The 26073-nt window shown below is 41.3% G+C and overlaps 2 protein-coding genes across 18 annotated transcripts in view; one reads left to right on the top strand and one right to left on the bottom strand.

Annotated features, from left to right (window-relative positions):
- Window positions 1-1625: 1625 nt before the first annotated feature.
- Window positions 1626-23579, bottom strand: LOC101943930 (RING finger protein 151-like). 5 transcript variants are annotated; one of them, XM_042845118.2, is made up of 7 exons: window positions 23431-23579; window positions 15898-16124; window positions 15214-15353; window positions 13087-13249; window positions 11098-11218; window positions 4467-4709; window positions 1626-3300 (listed from the first exon to the last, which is right to left on the bottom strand). In XM_042845118.2, the coding sequence occupies exons 1-6, from the start codon at window positions 23551-23553 to the stop codon at window positions 4473-4475; spliced, it is 1011 nt and encodes a 336-aa protein (XP_042701052.2). In that variant the 5' UTR covers window positions 23554-23579; the 3' UTR covers window positions 1626-3300; window positions 4467-4472. The 5 variants fall into 5 exon arrangements, with proteins under 5 accessions (XP_042701052.2, XP_023961019.1, XP_023961022.1 ...); XM_024105251.3 differs by having other exon boundaries at window positions 23442-23576; XM_024105254.3 differs by having other exon boundaries at window positions 23381-23519.
- Window positions 23580-23595: 16 nt separating this feature from the next.
- RAD54B (RAD54 homolog B) overlaps window positions 23596-26073 on the top strand; it is a 108753-nt gene continuing 106275 nt past the window's right edge. For 5 of the 13 annotated variants that reach the window (XM_065585922.1, XM_042845116.2, XM_024105247.3 and 2 more), the window contains exon 1: window positions 23697-23836. The gene's annotated coding sequence lies outside the window, so the exon portion shown is untranslated. Of the gene's footprint in view, window positions 24567-26073 lie in introns of all 13 variants that reach the window. The other 8 variants (XM_065585918.1, XM_024105248.3, XM_024105250.3 and 5 more) reach the window with 6 other exon arrangements.

The raw sequence follows: 26073 nt of genomic DNA, 5'->3' as shown, positions 1-26073 counted from the left end.
TTTATGTTAAGAACTGAACTGAAAACTATTTAAATCAGTCTAGGTACATTTCTGCCATGCAGCTATTAGCTAATAGTGGCTTTTACATCTTATTTTAATAATTAGAACATCTTTGGCTAACAGTCTGGTTCCTTTACTCCTCTCCTCATCAGTCCTGTGTAGGAAGCCGTGCAGGGATCGACAGGACAGGTAGGTCAGGTTTGCTCTTCATGTCCACTCAGTTCAGCAACAATGCTGTTAGGCAGTTGACTGTGGCCTTAGTCCTGAAAATATTTGCACAGAAGAAGTTCCATTGAGCTCATGTGTGAGGGAGTAACTGCAGAGTTGGGGACGAATATTAGTTCAGGAGTATTAGTGTTGCATTTTGGACCCTAGCTAGGTAATTGTTCAGGGCTGTAAAACAATGTAAAGTTCCTAGGCCTCAAGCTTGGCTCCCTTGTGGGGAAAAATACACAGAAACAACAAGGCTCCAGAAAGCAAGAGAAGAGAGTAAAAATGTAGAGCACCAGCATCCATATTTGTACAAGTTAAGACATATCAACCATTTTGCTCTGTACCAAAGCACTCTCCATGATCAAATTGGAGCCTTCAAAGGGTGGGACTTTTGAATCTGACAGTGTCATAATGAGACACTTTCCCTAAAGATAGTTTGGTCTTTCCTGACTAATTTAGCATGGTTAGCGTGTCCCTTTATAAAACTCCAGGTATTCTAGCTAAGGATGAGTGTGTATGTAATCTTCACGTATTGCATACTTTACAAACCTCTATGTATATTGTAAAGGAGCAGTGTGCAACAGATTTTCCTTTCTACCACTGTGGCCCTAGTTAAACTGTAAACAGCCACTATCTAAGGTAGAATGTTCTTTAGCAAAATCTGCCAGTTTTTTATGATCTAGTTAATGTCCATTTTCATTAAGATAATTGTTAAATTGAATTTTTTCCAGTGGGCGGTTTCTAGCACAATGATGCACTCTACCCTCAGAGGGGGTAAATGATAGATTAAGATTGCTACCAGCTCCATAATGCCTCTCAGAAAAGCCAAATCGTAGATGGTGTTGATGCCAAAGCAAAGGAGTCTCTAGAAAGTTTCAGCTATAGAGTGCACTCTCGTGGGTGGCAGAGACTGAGGCATCCTGTTTTTGTATAGTGTCCAACACAAAGGCCTACCCACAACAGAAGGGGTCTTTAGGCCTTACTGCAATACATTTTGTGATGAGAACCCTTTAAGCAGTGGATAGCAAGTTCTGTTTATCCTGAATCAATACCTGCTAAGCAGGACCTAGACCCCCTCCCTACTGCACCCTAGGCACCTGTAACTTCTGAGGCTTGTGCCATCTCCCCTTCAGCAAGGCTGCTTGCCTTTGCCTACACCCCAGAGACAATGGCAGCAAGAACTCCCATCTGTGAAGAGGAGATGCAAAGTCTTTGAGGACAGCGCTGTTTTGATCAAATGCTAGCCCTGTCTATTATTTAATGTATCCCAGTCATGGGTCAGACAAAGACCTTTAACTATGACCCCTATTCCTTATGTCCCTTTTAATAAAGTACCTGTCCCCTATTATAGTACTTTAGTCCCTCATTTTCCTGCATGTTGAGTGAAGTACACTGGAAATAATGAGAGCAAGTTTATTTGCATGTATGTCTCACTATTTTATTAGGCAAGGGGAGGATATTTGATCTTTCATAATGAAAAGAAGAGAAGCAAAATGAATAACTACTTTTATGAACACTTGAGTAGCTCAACTTTTATACAAAGTGCAAATCAAATGGTTACAAGCTACCTGTTAGCTTTCTTCTAGACACAATATGACATTTAGCCCCCAAATGCCACTTTTGAGCCCATTTTCCATTTTTTATTAAATGTAAAAAAAAAAAAATCTAATTTCAGCTTGGCAATGAACGATGTGGCTGGAAGACATTTTAAAGTTCGTTTGTTAATATAAAAGTTGCATAGACTTAAAGGTATTTAGAAAGGCATCTGTCAATATGAGAAAACTGCATAAGATCCCCCTACATACCAAGGATAAACTGTATGGGTCTAACCAAAAGATGTTCATGAGAAAAGAAAATGCTGGCGCCATTCTACATAAGTTATCCAGGACTCTTAACAAATAATCTGTAGAGAAGCACTATCAAAACCACATCCCAGGGGAAGAGTGTAGCAAATTTCACAAGGATTCTTATTTTAGTGTATTCCAGGACCTGTTCACTGAGGGTCACTTTTAAAAAAAACTTCTTAAAGCACCTAAGAATGTTTAAGATGTAAAAAATACAATAATTTTGCAACTAAAATTTTTACAATAATTGCATACGTTACCTGGCTACATAATTCACTTGTCCGCTACTAATAAAGAAAATAAATTTGCCATGCAATTGGGATGTTAAGCTAACCATCTGCTAACACACATGAACAATAATGATTGAGATGAAAATTTAACTTTAATATTAGAATCAGCCTAACTAAAATTACATGGATGCTTACAAGCAAACTGGTACATTGCAACTCAGTTAAAAAGCAGATGTAGGGTTCTCCTGAAAGTCTTGCATTCAGAAGGGTAATTGAAACCCAACAGGCACTCATTGAACACTATTCTACTGCTACATTTCAATAAAGAAAGCAATTATATGCAGCAACAGCAATCTAGTCTGGCTCACTACTTGCTCCATAGAAACTGTATGCTTCTATGAAAAAAACTGAGCTGCAAGGGTGAATGGGAATTGATGGTGCAAGAGTCAGAGAGGGCTGTGTCTTGAAAGATGTGCTGACTCAATTTAAGTTATTGGGTTAGCTGGATTAAGTGAAACTACAATGTACTAAATTAATAAAATATTTGAGAGAGATTAGTGATATCCTCAGGTCTTAATCACTAAGTGCTAATTCTGCTTCCAAGACAGACTTACTGCACTCACTAACAATCTACTTGTTTCTTTCAGTATGTTGTTAGTATTAAGTTCAGTAGGGAAAAAAAATAATCAAACCAGGCATGGAGACTTACATAAACCCTTGTAACATCATAGGGCTCTCTTTCATCATGCATATATTTCAGATGTCTGGCTGGTGGGTTTCACCCACATGCTCAGGGTCTAACTGTCTAGAAATTTAGAGAGCTCAAATATGGCAAAGTGTCCTGCAGTCCTCAAATGTAAGAAACCCCATGATTCAAGATCCGTGGGTCTATTATTGCCATTGTATAGTTCCAGATTTTAGTATCAATATAGAAGTCCACCTGATCATATGTCCTTTGTATAAAATTTAGGTCTGTTGTGGGTAAAACAACATTCAAGTAGCTTTTATCATACCTGTTAAAAGAAAATTAAAGACGTTCAACAGGTGCTTTTAACATGCTTTACAAAGACATGTATATCTTTCTATAGTCAGCATTATTAAACCTTAGAGTCCTTGTAAAAACAGCTAATAGATTGCTCACACCAAGGAAATGTATACACAATTCACCCAGACTGTGATAACAAGCAGAACTCTGAATATGCACTAATCTTCACTGTGTAATGCAAATATTATAAAAGCATTGGCTGTGCAAGAAAGGGCAATAACAGTATTTAAGCGATCCTGATCAATACAAATGCCTACAAGTTTTCAACATGAACATGTAATCTTCTGCAAGCTCCTTCATGATGGAAACAGATGAAGGAGAATTCTAGACAGCTTGGCAGCGAGTTGGACTGCATTGCTAAAATTCTGCACTATCATGGGTTTTAGTAACAGCTAGCTTGATGAAAAACTAAGAAGGGGTTGGAGATTAAAGGAAAACTACCAAATACGCTAAAGCCCAAACTGACCTAGTTTAAAGCTGTTGTATGCTGGTGGCAACTGTATGGAATTACGAATATTGAAGCCACTATTTCTTTGTGATGTACAGTGTTTTTATAGGACACAACTATCTCCAAATTTGTTAGTTTCCCCTGATGGTTTGACTGAAGTACTTAAATACTATTCCTAGAACTAGTCCTATTCTTAGAATACACTCCAGCTGCTATCATTCATTATGCTTATACACACGTAAGAAAAAAGAGGTGTCATATACCAGCTTTAACTGCGCTGAAATTGCAGTAGTAGTGAAAAAAAAATTCCATGTCATCTAGTTGCAGTTCCAGTTTTCAGGTCTGTAAGGAAGCTATTGTAAATAATCCAGAGAGGACCAAGATTAAGAGCTCCTGGTATATGAAAATATTAGTTGAAAATGTCCTTTTAAATGCATGTTGTAATGCCCAATATACTATTAATGGACATTTAAAAACTAATATTGGGCCTACAACTTCCCCCAAATGCCTAAAAACTAGTTTTACTATTTGCATAGTATGCAAAGTATGCTAGATATAAAAACTTGTGTTTTCCCCCACTCTTTCTGATCCATTCAGACTTTAGATAGAAAAGAGGTCATTTAGAACTAATATGAAGTTTGCTAACTATTCACAGGAAGCAGAATCCTATATGTCTGTGAGCTTACTTCTGTTTAGATGACTGTAACTTCCCTGGGTTTTCGTTTCACACTCTCCAGTCGTGTTAGAGGGCGAAAGTTTGTTGATTTCTTGTTTCCTTCTGTATTATTTAATCGGCAGTCTTTCTGTAGGCCTTTCAGCAGCTCCATTAATTCACGCTTTTCGAGCTCTGCTTGCTCCAGCTCTTGACGATGCTGTCTCTCTGCAGCCATAAGGGAGCGCACTTCAGACATCATTCGTGACATCTGACTCTAAAAAGCATGTGTGAAAACAGACTAGAATAAGAGATCATATAAATACATTTCCAATAATGGTGGTACTGAAGCTGAAATGACTACTGCATATAGGAGAAGAAATAATGAAGACCAGGCACAGCTGAAATATCTGCAATTTTTGATAAACCACTAAACAGATTTAATTTTGCTGATTTGCAGCAGTTTCTGCTTGCTGTGGCACACATTTCAAATATTCCAGTCTGCGAGAGCCATGAGAGACAGTGCAAATCTGACTGATCACAGATGTACCAGTGGATTTCACTGGCTCCTGGTTATGTTCTCTATCTTAAAACCCAAATGAACATTATTCCAAAAACCAAAAGTGTTCAGGACAGAGCTGTGTGACTTACTTGCAGAAATGATCTTCCAATATTTTAATTCAAATCCAATACAAAGAAACCTTAAAACATACAAAGGCTCAACGGTCTTGGGTTTTAATGGTTATTTTTTTCCTGTTACAGGATAAAAGCTGGATGAATGGGTTAGATAATACATTCTCTCCCCACTGCTTTTTATTTTGGCCTTAACCCCATTGGGTTTTGAAGCAAGTTAGTACATAGTCTGAACACAGCTCTAGCTAAACTGGTTTCAAACACTATGTTAGAATACGGGGCCCTGATCCAGCAACTGGATCCATGTGGGCAGCAGACCCTTACTTTCACATGAAGCATCACTGACTGCAGTGTGCGAGTGTAGGATCAGAACATAGGTTCCTTATATTTCCATCCACACTGAGCTACTTTAAAATAGTATGAGCAGAGGAGCTGTTTTTTTAAAGTACTGTATATCTGCCTTGCAGTGATGTGTCTTGTAGTTAAAGCGCCCAGATTTAAACAGATGCTGCATGTTACAAATTGGGGAATACGACTACGTACAGCTTATGACTCCTGTTTGATACTGGGGACTCTCTCTGCACATCTGTGTCAAACTGCAAACTCCATTTGGAATGTGTGACTTGTTTGCCTTCTCTGCTGTCTTTTGCCTCCATACTGAGCTAAAACCCACAGAAGGTGACGAGAAATTCTTGCAACTTGCACAGAGCTAACAATGGAGGGTTGTTCAGCTTTGACAAAGAGATGGCTGCTTCCCCAGGCAAGCAACTCTGAACTCCAGGGGTGTGGTAACTTAGCAACAGATGTGGGGGGCTGATCACTTGACAAGGCGATGGGTGGGTCACCTGACACAGGGGAGTGGAGGTTATTAGAGAGAAGGTCTGTCACCAGCCACTGGAGAGAAAGGAAGGGTACTGCTGCAGGGATCTGAGAGTCAGACACACAGACAAACTCCATCATCCAGCCAAGAAGCCATGTGGAGTAGAGGAAGGATCCTGGACACCAGAGAGGCCTCTGACCTAAGCCCAAAGAATGCTCAAAAATCTGAGGAAGGGAAATGTGGATAGGTATTTTATTATTTTGTCTAGATCTGTATATTTCCGATACTATCTAAAGTAAACAGTGATTGGCTTTGGAACCTTTGCAAATTCTGCAATGTATGGGTTATTCCCCTTCCATCTGCATTTTCTGGAACTGTTTCAAAGTTGTCACACAGCCCATGTTAGCCACATCCCCTTCTCCAGCCTGCTGACAGATTTTCTGCCTCTACAGCTGCAGTCAAACGATGGTTCACTTTGCTCCCAACTTTTCTTGATATCTTATTATTTTATTCCTGGATGTAGGAGCAATAAAAAGGTTTCCCTCAGAAGATTCTTAGGACTATACTCCATTTTCTTCATTATTCAGAAGCATATGGGGACTCAGAGTTGTCCTAGATCTCAAGCAACTCAATAAATGGATGAAGAAAGTGAGATTCTGGATGGAAACCCTAGCTTCAACGGTGGCATCCCTGTCTCAAGGGGACTTTCTTGCTTCTGTGGATCTAGCAGATGCATATCTCTACATTCCCATATGACTATACCACCACAGACTGCTAAGATTTATGTACAGCACAGCCTGCTACCAGTACCAAATGCTCCCATTCAGCTCCTAGGATCTTCACGAAGATGCCAGACTCAGGTCTCAAGGCACTTAACTGTATCCCTTCCTAGATAACCCTTTCAAAACTACAGCATATTCATTTTAGATTAAATCCTAGGAAAAATTTCCTAACTGTAAGAACAGAAGGACAGTGGAACTACACCTCTGCCCCGATATAATGCAGTCCTATATAACGCGAATTCGGATATAATGCAATAAAGCAGCGCTCCGGGGGATGGGGCTGCTTTACCTCATTATATCCGAATTCGTGTTACCACAAGCGGTTTCTCTGCGCCTGCCTGTTACTTGCTGCGGCCCTCCCCGGAGCCCCCCAGCTCCAGCTTGCCTCCGCCTCCTCCTACGAGTGCGCTGCAGCTCCACTTCTCCTCCCTCCCAGGCTTGCTGCGCCAATCAGCTGTTTGGCACGGCAAGCCTGGGAGGAAGGAGAAGCGGAGCTGCGGCGTGCTCATGGGAGGAGGCGGAGCGGAGGTGAGCTGGGGCAGGGAGGCCGCAGCAAGTAAGGGGAGGGGCACAGAGGAACCGTTCCCCGCCTCAGCTCACCGCTCCACCTCCTCCCCCCACGAGCACGCCACTCAGCTCCGCTTCTCTTCCCTCCCAGGCTTGCTGCACCAAAAAGCTGATTGGCACGGCAAGCCTGGGAGGGAGGGGGGAGAAGCGGAGCTTTGGCGCGCTCAGGGGAGGAGGTGGAACAGAGGTGAACTGGGATGGGGGGGCCCTGGAGAGGGCCTCAGAGGAACTGCTTCCCGCTCCAGTTCATCTCCACCTCCTCCCCTGAGCGAACCACAACCGCTCCGCTTCTCCCCCGCCCCCCATTTCCAGGCTTGCCGGGCCAAACAGCTGATTGGCGCAGCAAGCCTGGAAGGGAGGGAGAAGCAGAGCAGCGGCGGCGTGCTCAGGGAGGAGGCGGAGGCAGAGCGGAGGTTAGCTGGGGCGGGGAGTGGTTCCTCTCCCTACCCCGATATAACGCAGTCTCACCTATAACACGATGAGATTTTTTCGCTCCCGAGGACCGCGTTATATCGGGGTAGAGGTGTAACTGCCTAGGGAAGTCATGGATACTCCTTCGCTGGAGCTTTTCAAAAAGAGGTGGATAGCCATCTGTTTTGTATGGTTTAGACACAACAAATCCTGCAGGGGGTTAGACTAGATGACCCTTGGGGTCCATTCTAACCCTATGGTTCTATGATTCTACCCATCACTAGACATATTCAACAAAATCCAGAACCTGCATGTTGGTAAAGTGTACAACTCCACCCATAGCTCAATATTTACAACTACTGGGCCTCCTGGTTTCAAATATAGGAATCACTCTGTGGGCAAGGTCCCATATCAGATGCCTTCAGGTCTTTTTCCTAAAAGCATGGAACCATTCACCAGAAAACATGCAAGATCAGTTCCCAGTTCCCAACCAGATGGTGAACTCTCTAAGATGGTGGACAATCTCAGAGAATGTCTGCAAGGGACTTTCCATATGCCTTCCAGACCCATAAGTACTCACAGCCAATGCCAGCCTGACAGGATGGAGAGCACAGCAGGGGAACAGAACAGTGCAAGGCACCTGGAACACCAGGGGAAAGGAACCAGAGCATCAACCTATTGATGCTCAGAGCTCTCAAGCTAGCCCAACAGAGGTTCCAGAACTATCTAGAGGATGAAAATATTCTGATCCAGTTGGCCAACATGACCATTGTGCCATACGTCAACAACCAAGTGGAAACAATGAGTGTAACTCTACACACAGAAATGATGGCAGAGAACTCTATAAGAGCAAACCACATAAAAGGATAGCTGAACTAAAAGGCAGACTGACTCACCAGATGCACCGTCAACAACTCAGAGTGGTGTCTGGATCATGAAATCTTTATTAGGATTTTGCAGAAGTTCATCATTCTGGCAGTCAACCTATTTGCCAATAACAAGACGACAAGGCAGCCAAAGTACTTCATCAGGGAAGCAGGCCCCAAATCCCTGGGGATGGTTGTTTCTTTGCACATATGGCCGCAAGGCCTTCTATACGCCTTCCCACGTCTAAGAAAGGTGATCCAGAAAGTAAGGTAAGGCAAGAAGAAGCAAAGGTGACAGTGCTAGCTCCATGCTGGCCAAGCAGATGCATGGCTCTCTGATCTGAGAGAACTGAAATTGGAACTGCCACTGTAGCTACCAGTGAGACCAGACCATCCTTTAACAAAGCCCATTACTCTATCTTGAGCATCTACAACTGATAGCTTGCAATCAAGAGGGAAGCATTAGCCACAGTAGAACTATCCTTCAAAGAGATGGAACAATATTCTCCTCCAGGTTCCAGGTGAGTTTCAACCCTAAAGACCTACTCCTCTATCCAAACTAGATTTAGTGTGTGGTGTCAATAACAACAAAAATCCAAAGGATCCTGATATCCCACTTATTCTGGACTTTCTTCAGAAAGGCACAGACAAGGGCCTAGCTCCATAGTGCCTGATGTCAGCTGTAGGAGTATCCTATTCACCACATCCTCTGACTCCTTGACAGAGAACCCTCAGATATCCAGATTTCTCAGAGTAGTCAGACTGACTAAACTTGTGGTTAAACCAATCTTTCCAAAAGACCTAACTACACATCCTTTTGGGCTGCTGACATCAATATCTCCATTCCACCTATCAAAACTCTTTTTTAGGTCATCATCATGTCTACTAGATGAGTTTCTGAACCGGCAGCTCTAGCCATACAGGAATGCCACTGGGGGTTTCATGATGACAAGGTGGTACTAAGAATACCAGAATCATTTTTTGCCTAAGGTGAATTCATCTTTCCATGCCACACAGGAGATTGTCCTCCCTTCATTCTGTAAAAGCCAGAGCTCCCGACAGAAAAACCGTGTCACATGTTGGACATTAGAAGAGCAGTAAAGATCTACGTCAAGCATACCAAATTGACAAGAAGATCAGGCTCCTTATTTGTCTCTTTTCATCCAAAGTGCCAAGGGCTCAGGGTATTCAAGCTATTGCTAGCTAGATGGATCAAGCTATGCATTATAAAACACAAAGGCACACTCCACAATATCTATGAAGACGTTGGTGGAAAGAGCTGGTGCTTCCACTGTCGAGAGCTGCAGGGCAGCAATATGGTCATAGGTTAACACATTTAGTACACCCTAAATTGACTTTCTGTTCTCTGTGGAGGTCTTCTTTGGCAGGAAGATGCTGCAGGCATTGGGCTAGGAATAGCATTGCTATTTTGGGCAATTAACTCAGGGGGGATCTTCCCTATCTCCCCCCGCCATTTCTGTTCATTGTTCATTAATTTCCATATGTATCAGAATTGTGGGAGACTGAGCTGCAGAATGGTAAATTTCTTACCTGTTACTTTCCTTTCTGCTAGCAGCATCTCCCACAATTCTATTCTCCCTGGTTGGGATCCTACCCAGGAGACAGTATTTAATTTTGATAGTTATATTTATAGGCTGTAGCCCACTTATTGTCTAGCACTGAAGTTACTGTTACTAATCATATTCTATGAGTTTTTACACAGCTTTGGAATGAATCATCTGTCAGCAGGCTGGATAAGAGGGCATGGCTCGCACAGGCTGTGCTACCGCTTTGAACTGCCTCCAGAAACTGCAGTCAGGAGGGGACTAGCCCATACATCTTATAATATATGGAGATATACCTATCTCATAGAGCTGGAAGGGACCTTGAAAGGTCATCAAGTTCAGTCCCCTGCCTTCACTAGCAGGACCAATTTTTGCCCCAGATCCCTAAATGGCCCCCTCAAGGATTGAGCTCACAACCCTGGGTTTAGCGCGCCAATGCTCAAACCACTGAGCTATCCCTCATTGTGGGAGATACTGCTAGCAGAAAGGGAATTACCATCAGGTAAGAAATTTACTAATTTGGAGTGTTTCAATTATCACATATCCCTAAAGAGTTGAAGTGTCTGCTAGAGTGCCTATACAGTGGAACTGTGGCCAAGGATGTGCTTAACATACTGGGATATCTTGGGGTCAGCACTACTTGTAGGGGCCTAGTGAAGCTGAACTCCTAGATGCCAATTCTCCGAAGGAGTAACTGACAGAAAACCTGTGCCAGAAAGGCCAATAGAGAGACTGTGTTGGAGCCTTCTGAGACCCAGGGAAGCTTAAAAGCACATGGCCCCAACATGTGGGCCCAAAACAGCAGCCTGGTGAGTGTCCAGCAGGGGAGCTTTACCAGGGCCACAACACAGTAATTATTTGAAAAGGAAAGGTTCAGACCATTGGAATGTAGAATTGTATCTTCTCCAGTGAATTAGGATAACAAACTCCCCACTACTTGAAAAGGCAAAAAAAGTAGACTGTTGGGAGAGGGGTAGAAAACAAAAACACATTTCTACAAATGACACTGGAACTTATTTACCTTTAGTTCTTCAATTTCATTTTGCAGAAGACTCTCTTTTTGCACCATATGCCTTCTCTGTGAATCTAATCTGGACTCCATTTCATGCTTTGCCTCCTCCACTCTGCAGATCATTTCTGACCTAAAAAAGTGTATTTTTCCTTTTTAAACCTAACCATTATACCTGTGACTTTCAAGTACCAGAGTAACTACTGCTGCCAAATAGCCACATTGTTCCCGAATACAACTGGGTGAAATTTTTCGACCAAAACTTTTTTCCTCAGGAGAAAAAAAATGTAGATTCAACAACACCAAAAGATTTTGCAAATTCATGCTGATTTCACTAAGTTGCTTCAGTAAAGGGGGAAAAAAAAACTGAAGCAAATTCTCCCCCCAAATCAAAATGTTTCATTTAGACACTTTCTAGATTTAAACAGAAAAATTGAAAAATTTAAACTACCTTTTCTTTAGAAATTTCCTTTAATTTTATTTAAAATAATTAAACATTAAAAATGTTCAAAATTAAAACAAACACAAAATGATTTTTTTTTTTAAATTCGTGATTTGCCCGGATCTAGTCCTAAATTAAAGCTCTGCTATAGTCTTGTGTTACACAGCTCTCTAGAGGTAAGATGAGTTTGTTTTACCAACAAACAGTATTCTTGCTCAGTATGTACCTATTTAGGGGTTTTAATCTCTCGATAGAATGTGCAAGTTCTAGTCCTGGCATCAACATCAGAGATTCTTTGTACTCAAATCTTATGGTGATGGGCAGCGATACAGAACTCCAAGATAGATGTTTCTGAAATAATTCCAGAAGCTATAGACTAACTTTTTTTTGGCTTTGGATGGTTTATTTCCTTTCATCCAAATATATAACTGTCATTTTGATTAATTTGATTTTAAGAGTATATGGTAACTTTGTGCAGAAGTTTAAGAGAAACGTAATACATGTCTCAAAATAAAAAGCATGAATATGCCTCAGTCTGTGTCATTCCACTTAACCCAAGGAGAATGGAATTCTGAAACAAGGACATAATACAGAAAGCTACAGGTTAAGTTCAGGATAGCATACCATCTAGCAGCATTTGGATCAGCACTTTTTGGTTTATTGTGGATGTGAAATGACAGTAGTTGTGGGAGAAGGAAACTAGTATCATTTAGTTATTAAACACAGTCATAGCCAAAACTGAAACATTAACAGGTTAACCTTTTGAGTTTTGAACAGCAGTTTGGCATTTTATTGGTATCAGGAAAGTTCACTTGTTTCCTGCTGCACTTACCAGTAACTGAACCTGGGTCACCAGCAAAGTGCAGGAGAGCTGGGGCCTCCACTGACCAAAGGAGCAAGAGAGAAGGTATCAGCAGGAAGGGGTGGGAAGAGGTACAAAACTGCTGGAAGATCATGGAAATGATAAACTGGAAGAGGAACAGAGGCAAGAAGAAAGAGAGGGACAGACAGAAGGTAAAGACCAACGCTGATAAGTATTAGTAGTCTTCCAGCATTTTAGGCCTAAGTACAAGCTTGAACTCGTAGGTCACCTGCCTCTCATCTCTGATAACTTTATAACTGCCAAATATAATTGGAGTTTTTCATCTCCAAAGTGTTTTAAAAATCTTAAATAATAAATCTTACTTCATAATTTGGCTCTGGGTTCATATCAGACTAACGTAAAAAGTGAAAAGGTTTAATGGCCTCAGTCTAGTTCTTTGTATGTATTTCACTTTTTCATGTAACCATGACATAATTTTGGATAATTGCAATCCCTATTCATTAGGGTTCTGGGCTAATCAAATTAATTTAACTAACTCAGACTAAAAGTGCAGTAAGAGTTTAAAGTGTGTAATGGCTTTTTGAAAATACCCTCACCAGTTAATACCAAGTGATTTACACATTATGGGTTAGATATCAGAATTAAACAGAGCTAGTACTTGGAACCGTGTCTTATGTGCAGTGATTTTAGGCCAAGGTTAAACACAAATACTCAGGAAACAGAAGTAGTATTTTACCGGAGCAGTTCTAGTTCTGTTCTTAGCTCTGCTACACAATTATGCTGCGTGTCTTCTGCCCTGAAAATGGTATAACCACAACCATTAGGGCATTCACGGCTCCGGTATTCACACACTGCCAAATGGCTATCTAAGTTACGTCGTTCAATCTGAACTGGACAACCTGATCAGGAAACAGTAAATTAAGGCAATATTAAATCACTTGCAATTAACAGAAGCATAGTCCATTCCAGGCAAAAACACCCAAGCAAGCAAACAAACCATAGAGCATAGACTGATCATATGCAAATCTGTCAAAACAAAGTGATTCCCTTACAGCATGAAGAGATACACCTATAGGTCCCAAAGCCTTGTCTACATTAAAACTTTTTGCTCAAGTCTCCCATCATTGCTCTAACACTGGTGGTAACACTAGTGTAAGTCATGGATAATTGAAAAAATACTGGCAGCTGGCCTACACTATGTTCCCACCAGCCCTACTCCACCACCAACAGAAATGGATGGAGATATTACGAAAAATGCCAGTTTAGACAAAGCTTGAGTATCAAAAATTTGGCACCCAAGGTTAGAGAAAATTTTGGACCTTAGCAACTTGTCCAAGATCACACAGCAAATCAACGACAGAGCTGGGACTAGAACCTGGTTCTCTTCACTGCTACACTTGTGCCTTACCTACTACTAGACTAGTATTTCTCAACCAATGGGTCGCGACTCCTGCAGGGTGGGGGCCAAAAGGAATCAGGAGGGTTGTGAGGCAATTACATTTTATTTACAGTTCTAAAGCGGGGGTGGGGGGAAATTGAAAATAACTTAGGGATGTCAGGTTTCAGAGTAGCAAAAGCCTTCAAAGTTTGTGAGGTCAAATGTAATAATAGTATAAATTTTTACTCTTACATTTATTATAAAAGTAAGTAGGTTGTGCACATTTCTGACTTCAAGTAATGGGTTGCCCACCTGACAAGTCTGAGATAAAAGGCAGCATGATCAAGTGCAGTGTATTGCAGACAGGCTGGTAAAGACAAGCAGAAAATATCACCTAGTAGAGGTGGCCTAACTACAAGCACAAACAAAAATGTGCCATAAAAACCTTGCAAGTGGTAGGTTTCAGAGTGTGTGCACTTCTGATTAAGACAGGTTTCAGAGTAGCAGCCGTGTTAGTCTGTATCCGCAAAAAGAACAGGTGCCACAAGTACTCCTGTTCTTTTTTCTGATTAAGACAAACACCTATATAATTTAATAAAAATATTTTGCATTTTCATATCACCTTTCACTGGAAGATTTCAAAAGCCTCACATCACCTCTCTGAAAGAGCTATTACTCCCATTTTACAGATTAAGAAACACACAAATGTAAATAACTTGCCCAAGGCTGGGCAAGAACTGGGAACAGAACGCAGAAATCCTTATTTCCTGTCCCATATTAAGCACCAAACAGTGGTTTCTCAGATACATACTCAGCCTTACCTACACTGGCTAAAGTTTGAGATACCTTCTGGAAAAGGAGCAAAGCAGCAAGTTATAGTGTAATCCTGTTTAATATAATAAATGCTAAATTGGCCAAAAAGCTGATTCAATTATCACATGCAAAAAACCACAATCAGATGAGTAATAAAAGCTGAATATTAGACAAATCATACCTTGGCAGAAAGCAAAAACCATGCACTGCTGTGTATTCTGATAAATTAGGGGTCCAGTATTCAAATTCATTCTGGTTAATTTTCACATGAAAAGGAAAAACTGATGATGGAAGACAATCATCATTACAACAGAGAGCAAATCCATTGTCTAAAAAAATTTCTGCAAACTCTCAAGCGCTTATCATACTATTATCTTTTGAATTTTTATTTGGCTCTTTTTTTGTTCTGTTTTGCCAGTTAAACTGAAGTAACCATATTGCAGAGGCCATGTCTGTGTAGCAATGTGCTAGCAGAAGTACCTACCCCCTTGCCTAAAGAAAGCTTACTTCAATCTTTTTTGGTCTAGACCATATTCATGCTAGAACTCAGAAATTCACAATGTGGAACTCAACATAGAAGTGAATGAATGTCCATCGCTGCTACCCTACTGTGATTAAGTATACCAGATACCAATTTTCTGAACAAAAGGCTCAACTTTGAGCTTTACTCACCAGCATTTGAGCAGGGTATCTGGCTGTATTCACATTCTCTCTCATGTCTGTCTATAGATTCTAGAGAACAAACCATTTCACAACCATGCTCTCCGTTTTTGCAATGAAGCTGAAGTCGATTTAGATCATTTTTCATGTATCTATATACAGAAAAGAGTTACTTTGTTTCTTCTTCTTTTTTAAACTCCTGCAACACTGTAAAAGTAGTTGACTTTTGCCACATTTCAGGGATTCTACCTTCCACAAGGAAAAAAGTCAAATGCTCTGTTCACAATATTTCAGCATTCAAGTAACTATATTTGATGACAGGGGTTTGGGAGTGATGAAAGCTATGATAATGGAATATTAAGGTTCAAAATTAAATATGCAAATTAGTTCATGAAGAATGGCTATTGAGAGGTCCCAAAACTACCGGTAAGCCTTTAGCACTAACTAGGGGCATGTGTACACTTAAAATGTTACAGTGGCACAGCTGTACCGCTGTAGAGCTTCAGTTGTGGACACTACCTATGCTGATGGGACTTCCTCCCCTACAGGCGGAAGAATTCGTCCGTCCATCTAATGATGTCTACATGTGGCTCAGGGGTGGGATTTTTCACAGCCCTGAGTGACATAGTTATACTGAACTAATTTCCTAAACCAGGCTTTAGAAAAATCCCTTCAACAATCAGATTTGTTACGTACCTGTAGAGAGGTCGTAGCACAGACATATCAAGTGCTTGTCTGTCTTCAGGGCAATTATTGTGATGAACAAGCCATCCATGTATACAGGCAGTACAGAAAGCATGTTCACAAGGAGCCTGTAAGGGATCTTCTAATACATCTCGGCATATACAGCATAAAAGTCCTTCATTAACATAGCCAACAAAACGCTCAATATCATAACCCATTCTTTTCCACAGACTTCCAACCTATTATAATGTTAAAACAGCAATTAGTAACTGATTGATAACTAATTATTTAGCACTGACAGAATGCTTGGTGCTGCAGAATACACAAAAGTAAATCAGTCAAGGTAAAGAAAGGTCTTGCCCAAAGAGCTTTCTATCTTGAAAGCAGAAACATTGGTAAAAATAGAGAGGATTAATTTAGTAGGTTCTCTCTCGTTTTGAACTCTATTACAAAATGTGATTCTTGTGGACACTGTGAAAGATTGCAGTTTAATTCTGCATTTGCACAATGTTTTTGAGATTATTTAGAGAATAACTGAAGATTTATTCTGTAACTGAAAATTTAAAGATGAATTACAGAAAAAATGCTGTTCAAATGTCAGAACCTGATTTCCGTTTCTTTACCTTTATTTGTATAAAACTCTGCAAATTTGTAAAACAATGCTTTTACTGACAGTATTAAACACCCTTGAGTACTTCTTATCGATATGATTTTATGTATATCTGTCAACCACAGGTAACTTAATTTTATGTATGTTTCCTTTTATACTCATAAGAACCATTAACAACAACCCATTCTCTGAATGAGGTGTGAGTCTAGAAAAAATAGTATATGATCATGTATTTACAGACTGTACCATAATGCATATGTACAAGGGAGCCAAATTAAGATTGCCCAGGCAGTGGAGCCCTCAGCTTCTGTACATGGCACCACCGCAGCTGGAAACAGCCAAGAAGAATAACTACAAAGAAAGTTCTGCTTGGACCCTGCAGCCCTGGACTGAAGCATGCTCTGTGCAGGTTGCTAAGTATTCTTGCTTTTTGAGCAGTTGTGGTGGCATTTTTAGGCAGCCACAGGCTGTCGGTGTTTCCACTTGTCTCACGAGCTGCCCCCCACCCCCTTTTGTTTTTAAACTGGGCCCCATGGGGTTTCTTTTATGAATCCTCCCCACCCTACCCCCCAGCATCATGGTGCAGAAATTTAAACCCCACCCCCTGCTTATGTTTTCTGGTTTTCATGGGTTTTTCCTGCTATTTAGGCTTGTTCTGGGGCAGTTTTGAGTCTTTGGTTTCACAGCCAAACTCTAACAAACCTCTGAGTTTGTGCAAGCTGCAGTTTTTCGAATCATATAACTAGACCAAATTTTCATGGTGACGGTGAAAGACACATCCCTGACACCAGGAGACCTCCCTCCCCAAAAAGTTTCAAGTCCCTGCTCTAAAGCATGGAGGCTGTAGAGCTCCTCAATAAAACAGATGTTTTGCCCATATTAAAAATAGTTGCAATTTATTTTTGCCTAACTTCATTCTAAAAAATGGCTGAACTGTTTTAGCTGAACTTTGCTTAAAAAACAGCCAGAGGCACACACACAGCATGGAAAATTTCAGCCCAAATGATTTAAGTTTGGAAAAGTTATAACCAACTGAAAACAGGGTCTTACAATGGAAAGTCTAGGGGGCAATGTTAATTATAACCAACACTGACAGATGTGGAGCTATTCTGTAATTTATTAATATTGTATGTTGACAGGGTTATTGGGATGATTACTTTATAAATATTTTAGTTCAGTTTAATAAGGGACTGTATTGAGCAACACGCAGGAAGGAAATAGAATGGCTTAAGATAAGCCACTTCTCCACAAACATTTGAGGGTTGTTAAGATGAAAGCCATTAGAGGAAAAGGCCATGGACAGCAGAGATCAAAAGGACTGTAGCTCTCTCTCAAGCGGGGCTCGGGGAACAAACTAGAGCACAAGCACTGGGGAGGGGAAGTGGGGAGGAATCTGAAGAAGTTAGTCCTGTGTAAGTTACTATCAGGGCATGGTTAGCTTTTATGTAACATAGAGGTGTGTAGATTGTTTTAAAAATCTCTTTTCTTTAAACGGTTTGTACTGTTAATAAACTATACTTTGGCCTGAAGAAGTCTGTTTTGTCACTGGATACCCTGGTCACAGACCCGTGATAGGAAGGATGACAGGCATCAGAAGTCAGTTGGACCTACTGGGTAAGCATGGTTGATACCGTCTGTACTGTAATTCAGGGCCTGGTCTAACAGTGAGAGAATTGCAGAATTCCACCCTAGGACAGGTAAAGGCTTCAGCCTGACACCTGAGAGGGTTGAACTGAGAGAGACCAGAAAGGAGAAAGAAGTGTCGCTAACCTTGTAACCATGACATGTGCTACCAGCTCTGCCCATAACACATGAGAGTTTTATAAAATCAATAGCCCTAAAACTAAGTTGAAAGTTATATGAAAGAGAAGAAACATGCTTCTGCACTTTAGTACAATTCTATCAAGGAAGATGTGGCTAAAGTCTAACAATTCTTATCATGATGGTTAATAACATAAAATATGTTTTAGGTTGCACATTTTTTCTTAATCATAAAAAATTACTTTTGCAACACAGTCAAGCATCATGAAACAGTATTTCCTAAGTTGTTAGAATTTCTAAATAACAATGTTTATTCATTATACATATAAAAATATTAAATGTTTTACCTTTTAGATTTAATTCACATTAATACCATGCAGTTTTCCACATAAATGCTTTGGAATTATGATTTCCAGAGGAGACAGCAGTACTAAATCACCTTATTCTATCATCTCTTCATTGCTTTATGTTACTTTCTACAAGAACACTAAAAAAAACCCCAGAATCAATTGTTGTGTTTCCTAAGTTACAGATCCCCATGCTTAACCAGCTAGTTGGTGAATAGACCATTGTTCTCATAGCCATTAAAACTAAACTTTACAGTGGCATGCATTTGAAAGGTTACTTTATAGTATGTTTAACACTTTAGCTTGCTGTCACCCAGGGCTCATATAGACTGGAAAAATTAGCTAATAGGCGTTAAATTAACACAATTTTAAACAATACATAGCACTGAGGGCATATCTACACTAGGTGCTAAGTATTGTTTAAAAAGCATTACTAAAAATATTTTACCATGCTTTTAAAAACACCCCCTATTTTCCTGGGCCCTGTCCAGACTACAATATTTTATTTTTGTTATAATTTTGACAGAAAGCATTTTTATTTTTATCAATTTATATTTTCCGTTGCCCAAAATTATGTAGCTTAAGCATTTAAAAAAATAAATTTATATATTCAAACAGTAATTATTTAATGACTAGGGCCCTACCAAATTCACGGTCTATTTGGGTCAATTTCATGGTCATGGGATTTTAAAAACAGTAAATTTCATGATTTCAGCTATTTAAATCTGAAATTTCACAGTGTTATAAATGTAGGGGGTCCTGACCCAAAAAGGAGTTTGAGGAGGGGGGTCACAAGATTATGTTGGGGGTGGGAGTTGTGGGGCTGCTACCCTTACTTCCGTGCTGCTGCTGGCGGTGGCGGCACTGCCTTCAGAGCTGGGCAGCTGGAGAGCGACAGCTGCTGGCTGGCAGCCCAGCTCTGAAGGCAGAGCTGCCGGCAGCAGCAGTGCAGAAGTAGGGATGGCATGATATAGTATTGAACGGAATAGTTTTGGACAAGGAGAAGAAGTCTGGAGATAAATGTGAGAAGTGATGGACATATGCTTGTTTTGTTAAAATACTATATGTTTGCTGTTGAAGAAAAAAATCCAGAATACTTAATGTTGTTGTTTTAGTTAAATAAAACAATTTAAATGTCTGTCTGGTGATGTTCTCCTCCTAATACAGCATGGCAAGAAAATCCTCCAAATATTAATGATTAACCTGTTGAACTGGAGATAGTTCACCTCCTAATGACTTCATAAATATCTGCTTCAATTACCTTTGGTAAATGAAATAACCAATCATTCATTCATTCATTTTTGATATAGCTGTAACACTAATCTGAAAAGTTTTCAAAATAAATCACTGTTTAAAAATGTATAATGTGTACCGTCTAAAAATGAAACCTACATCTATCTCTGAGCTGTGAAGAATGTGTATTAAGGTTATAACAACCAACAAGAATGCACTTTTATGTAGAAAACCATGATTAAACCGAGTCTTCCTGACTAGTGATTTAAATCATCAATTTAATTTAAATCATATCCACCCTGATACTTTCACAGCGTGAAACAATGTTATAACTTCTAGATTCACAGACTTGTTTTTGCCAAATAAGTAATGTAGAAATTGATAACTCAGATATCCCATCCTCCTATGTTAGGAAAAGCCACTTGAACTGTCTGGATATGGAAGACATCCTTCAGTCCTCCAGTAGTGCAATTGGTTAGCTCATGAGGGAGTATTGATAAGGTTATTAGGACAAGAAGCAATGAGCTTAAAAAGGAGGTTTAGGTTGGACATTAGGAAAAACTTTCTAACTGTCAGGGTAGTTAAGCACTGGAATAAATTGCATAGGGAGGTTGTGGAATCTCCATCACTGGAAATTTTTAAGAGCTGGTTAGACAAAAACCTGTCAAGGATGGTCTAGATCAGCGTTTCTCAAACTTGGGTCTGCATACCCCTAGGGGTGCCTGAGGGGACTCCAGGGGTTCCGTGGGCCCTGCTGAGAAACTCCTCCCCCTCCCTCCCAGGCGCACCTCCAGCATGCTGGGGAACAGGCTTACCTGTCCTGGCTCACTGCCGCTCCCAGAAGCGGCAGGCACATCTCCGTGGCCCTTGTGGCAGGGGGGGCCAGGGGTCTCCATGCACTGTCTCCGCCCCAAACACCGACTCCGCAACTCCCATTGGTTGGGAACTGTGGCAGGAGGCTCCCGGGAGCAGCTCCAAGGGAGAGGGCAGGAGCAGCACATGGCAGTTCAGCTGTCCCTCCCCCCACTGCCCGGCAATTGATAGCCTGGTGGGCAGCTGCCACACAGGGAATTTAGGGGAGTGGGGAGCTGATAGGGGGGCTGCCGGTCCACCCTGGTTCCAAGACCCCACCAGCTAGCTCCAACAGGCTGCTCTTCCTGCAAGCAGTGGACAAAGCAGGCGGCTGCCAAACGACATTAGAAGGGAGCATTGCGCAACTTTAAACGAGCATGTTCTCTAATTGATCAGCAACGAAACAAAGTTAACCGGGATGACTTTAAGTGAGGAGTTACTGTACAACAAATAGACTCTATGCGGAGCTAAAAGACAAAGCCAGTAAGTTAACATGAGTTTACAAGGTCACAGCTTTATTCTTCCTGTAAATGGACTCTAAATCTTATGTTCAGATCAATTCAATCAAAAATAAAAAACAATACAATACTATGTAAAAATAATTACAACTGAAGTCTGGCAAGGTCAAATTGCTTGAACTGATGAAACGTTCTTATCTAACTAACTGAAGTTATATCCAGACCATAAGATGCAGTTTAGATTTTTAAAAAAGCATGATTGCAAGCAAGTGTATAGTGCTAAAAAACAATCGAGTTCTGATACCTAGCCTAAACAATACTCATGAAACCAGAATTTATTAAAAAGAAAAAGTGACCATTTTTAAATCTTCTAGGTAAACCCAATGTAAGGATAATTGTAATATTATATTGAAAGAATGCGTGCCAACTAGTTAGAATGTTGATCTTTATAGTCATTGCTCTCAATGTGCTGATATCTAAATGTGGGATAATAACCCAAAAATAAGAGACACAAGAGAATAGCTAATACAGGAACTTTAAGATGACAAATTATTTATTTAGCATAATATTTCATAATTCTTTATTTTTGACTTACATAATTTATAAGAAGGATAAGAAACTGTGGGGAACTAGTGTCACATTTTGGTCTAAAATGAGGGCCAGTAAAAGTGAATTTGCTGGTTTTCCCCCCCCTGAAGACTAAAGGTCTTTCCTCAAGATTCAGTTTCTTTAAACTTTCCTCATCGGTCAGGAATTCTAAACTTATTTTTGTTGGTCTCCTTTGGACTCTGTCCAATTTGTCCACATCTTATTTAAAGAGTGGTAGTCCAGAACTGGAGACAGTACTCCAGATGGGACCTCACCAGTGCCAAGTAGAGTGGAACAATAACCTTCTGTATCTTACATATGACACTCCTATTAATACAACCCAGAATGACATTAACCTTTTTTGCAATTGCATCACATTGTTGACTCAATCAATTTATGAACCACTATAATCCCCAGATTCTTTCCAACAGTACTACTGCCTAGCCAGTTATTCCCCATTCTGTAGCTGTTCATTGATTTTTCTTCCTAAGTGTAGTATTTTGCACTTGTCTTTACTGAATTTCACTTTGTTGCTTTCAGACCAATTCTCAATTTGTCATGATCATTTTGAATAATAATAATCCTTCCTCAAAAGTGCTAGCAACTTTTTAAAAGTTAGATTCATTGTTTGCTATTTTCCAACTAGAGTCAAAAGCAAGATTGAACCTGGCATGCACATATTTGACACATACTACTTTTATACATTATAAGTTACAGCACAAATTTGGATTTAAGATGTGAATTCAGTAATCCTTCTGCAACAATTTACAGACACTTCTCTCCCAAAGGGAGAGAAACTATGCTTTAAAATGAAAACTTTTTGGTATGAGGTTTCACTAATTTCACTAATAATCCCAAACTGAGAAGCGCTCCTCTCTCTGCCAACACTTGCTTAAAGAGACATCACCGACTGAACTTCACCCCCATACTTCTATCTAAAACTTCTCTTACAATTGTGAAAGGTGAAGACTAGCAATGTTATTGCCATACTTCAGAATTTGTTTTTAGCAGTTATTCCTTTTAAGGCCAGTTTGGGAGCAAGGTGTAATTAGCAACATTTCATTTAAGTTTAGTTACATGCAGATAACATTCGATCAATTTACACAACTGAATGGCAATACAAATATGCTATTACATAGGAAAAAAACATTACTTAAATGCAGATTCTTGTAATTTAAATTAAATTATTCAATAGAAGTTAATGCTCTAATAGACTGTATCTGGGTAAGGGGGTGAGCCACTGATGGATCTGGAGCAGAGCTAACTGACCACCAAGGGGAGGAAAGTCGGACTTGGATGGACAGATGCTGCCCGTTTTCCTGCTGGCAGATCTATAGCTCGGAGTCACAGCTCCACCTCCGACTTCTCGCGGACTGAGTCCCGCACAGGCCGCTGACAGAGAATTACCGGCGACGAGCCGTTATTCACCGGGTCAGCCCCCTCAGGCGCCGCCTGGCCCAATACCCCGCTCCTCCCGCACCATCCCCGGCTCTTGGCCATGACACGCTGGCTTCAGGGGCCAGTGCACCCGTGGCATCCCCCGCTGGGGATGGGATCCCGCAGCTCCCCGCCCCCCAACCCTTGGAGATGGGCCCCACCACGCACGGTTAACCGCTAACCGCTCCCCCTCCCAGTGACCCACTTACCCGCCCAGCGGGGGTCCCTCCCTCCTCGCCCCAGCCCGGCAGCACCTCACCCTACACCCACTCTCTAGGTTGGTTTCCAAGCACGGCCGCAACGGCAAGCAGCAATGCATTTTGCGACTGCCATTGCTTGACGGCTGCGTGTCACACGGGGATGAACCCAGCAGGACGGCCATACTGTGGGTGGCAGCATGCGCATGCGTACTGCAGCACCCGGCAAACCTGTTCAAGAGAGGGGAGAGGCAAGTGGGCACGCGCGGGTGCAGGACAGCTGGTGGAGTGAGGATGGGAGACAGGAACATGCGCAGTTGAACGATGGCCGGTGGGAGGAAAGCAGTGCGCATGCGCTTTGTGGCAAGTGGCTGACGGGAGCCGGTGGCTGCGGCGGGACGGTTGAGTTGAGCGTACCGCTCCGTGAGTGGGGCAGGGGCGCAGTGACTGAGGAGGCGGAGTCTGGCAGTGAGTGCCGGGGCGGGGGGAGCAGAGGGTCCTTGTAACAAGCTACTGGTTTGGCGGAGGGTGCTGAGCCCTGCCCGGCCCAGCAGCTCATGCCTGCCGGGCGATGCCTGCTTTGGGCATCAGCGTGTAAAGCCCCGTTTCCTTTAGCTAACATTTAATCTTGCACGTCTCTGGAACACACTTAATGCAGTGACTGGAGTGTGAGGCATAAGAGGGGGAAAGGGAAACTGGCGTGTTCTCGGCATGCCTGTGTATGTTTGAGACAGCGGCATACCTAGGAATGGAAATTTTGGTGGGCCCTGACTTTTGGGTGGAGGGGCAATGACAGACTGTGCTAGCTCAGCTTCTCCCCAGATGCCACGCCCTCTTCCTAGCCCTGGTACCCCCCAGACACTGAGCTTCACCTGCTGAGCTGGGCACGTGCATGGGGCAGCACAGAAAATGGCAAGGCAGAGTTGCCGGAGCGTAGTTTTCTGAAGGGCGGGCGCATAGCTCCGTCCTGGATTTCAGGTGCCTGAGTGATGCCCCGGGCTGCTGTGGCAGCACTACGCCCTCCCTCAGATTTGGGTGGCCCAGGATGCTAAGTGGCTATGCCCCTAGTATGAGAATATTGGCAGTCGCCCCTCCTTTCTAACGTGCTCTCCCAGTTTTCTTCCAACCACTTGTCCTGTAAAATTAGACATGCTCTGCCTTCTTATCAGAAATAAGCTCTACCTTTCTTTGTTTTGAGGTATATGATACATAACCAAGTAAATGTGTGTTTCCAGATACACCTCTACCCCGATATAACATGACCCGATATAACACGAATTTAGATATAACGTGGTAAAGCAGTGCTCCGGGGGGGCGGGACTGCACACTCCGGCGGGTCAAAGCAAGTTCGATATAACGCGGTTTCACTTATAACGCAGTAGTATTTTTTGGCTCCCGAGGACAGCGTTATATCGGGGTAGAGGTATATATGTATATACATTGAAATTAAAGTAATGCACCAGTCTTGAACTCCTAATACAAGCAATAAGAAATAGTGCTGCTATCAAAGACATCAGTCTCAGGCATTGACAAGAAGATGATTTGTATATTTATCTACTTGTTTCTGTTCCTGAACAGTCCATACCTATTACTTTTGATTAAAACCTTTGGTAAAGTTTTGGGTTATAAAATGAAATCTGTCAAAATCTCAGATTCTCCTGATTTGTTGCGGTAGAATCTTTTAAAACTGCATTGACCCTGAAAACTTTTTTTTCAATGGATTTCATTTAAAATTAAGTATCTGGATATCTTTTAGACATCTAATGTGCATACCATGTATAACGCAAACTTTCCAGATTAATTTGCACTATTTCACAAGGTGATAGCTGGAAGTTACTGCCAGTTAGGTGGGTAGATCAAGTTAGGTCAGTGCACTCCAAATTGCATTGTATTTTGTTCCTATTTTGGATGTTCCTGATTATTATTCCTATACAAAGATTTAACCTGATGTTATTAGGGTAGGGAAGGTGAGCCATCTGCTGTCTCAGATTGCTATATAAACATCTTGAACATGAACAACAAGGAGTCTGGTGGCACCTTAAAGACTAACAGATTTATTTGGGCATAAGCTTTTGTGGGTACAAACCTCACTTCTTCAGATGCATAGAGTGAAAGTTACAGATGCAGGCATTATAATGTATAATGATCATTATAATGCCTGCATCTGTAACTTTCACTCTATGCATCTGAAGAAGTGAGGTTTGTACCCACAAAAGCTTATGCCCAAATAAATCTGTTAGTCTGGTGGCACCTTAAAGACTCATAGTCTGTATCTACAAAAACAACAAACACGGCTACCCCCCGATATCTCGAACATGGTTTCTGCTCCCTTCATGATATTAAAAAATACAAACAAACTGGGCAGTGCAATAGTATAAGGGCCATTCTTGCATGAAATTTAAGGCTCCGCTCCCATGAACATTTAGGTAAATGCTTAACTTTATACACGTGAAGAGTATAACCAACTACAACAAGACCATTCACATTCTTTCCTGATTTATAAATTTGCAATACAATAGTAACGAATGCCTGTAAAGGCGGGTAACATTGCAAGCCATCTTTCAGACAAACACTGGAGAAAATGCACCTAGCTACCTGTACTCTGGTTCTGCCCCAAAATATCCAGTGTTGTTTGCTTGTTATACATCTTAGTGGCTTCCTTTTGACTAGTACTCCAAAGTCCTATGATAATTTGTATTTTGAGA

The sequence above is a fragment of the Chrysemys picta genome, chromosome 2, assembly GCF_011386835.1.
Source record: "Chrysemys picta bellii isolate R12L10 chromosome 2, ASM1138683v2, whole genome shotgun sequence".
Classification (NCBI taxonomy): Eukaryota; Metazoa; Chordata; order Testudines; family Emydidae; genus Chrysemys; species Chrysemys picta.
Note: the sequence above shows the minus strand (reverse complement) of the source record. Positions and strands in the feature narration are given on the sequence as shown.

Excerpts from the sequence above, each read along its gene's own strand:
- LOC101943930 (XM_065585928.1), bottom strand. The coding sequence starts at position 20,837 with ATGTGCTGCTCCTGCCCTCTCCCTTGGAGCTGCTCCCGGGAGCCTCCT. Across the intron at positions 13,250-15,213 it reads GATACCCTGCTCAAATGCTG|GTTGTCCAGTTCAGATTGAA; the intron begins GTGAGTAAAGCT and ends TTTCCTGATCAG. Across the intron at positions 11,219-13,086 it reads ACAGAACTAGAACTGCTCCG|GTCAGAAATGATCTGCAGAG; the intron begins GTAAAATACTAC and ends ACACTTTTTTAG.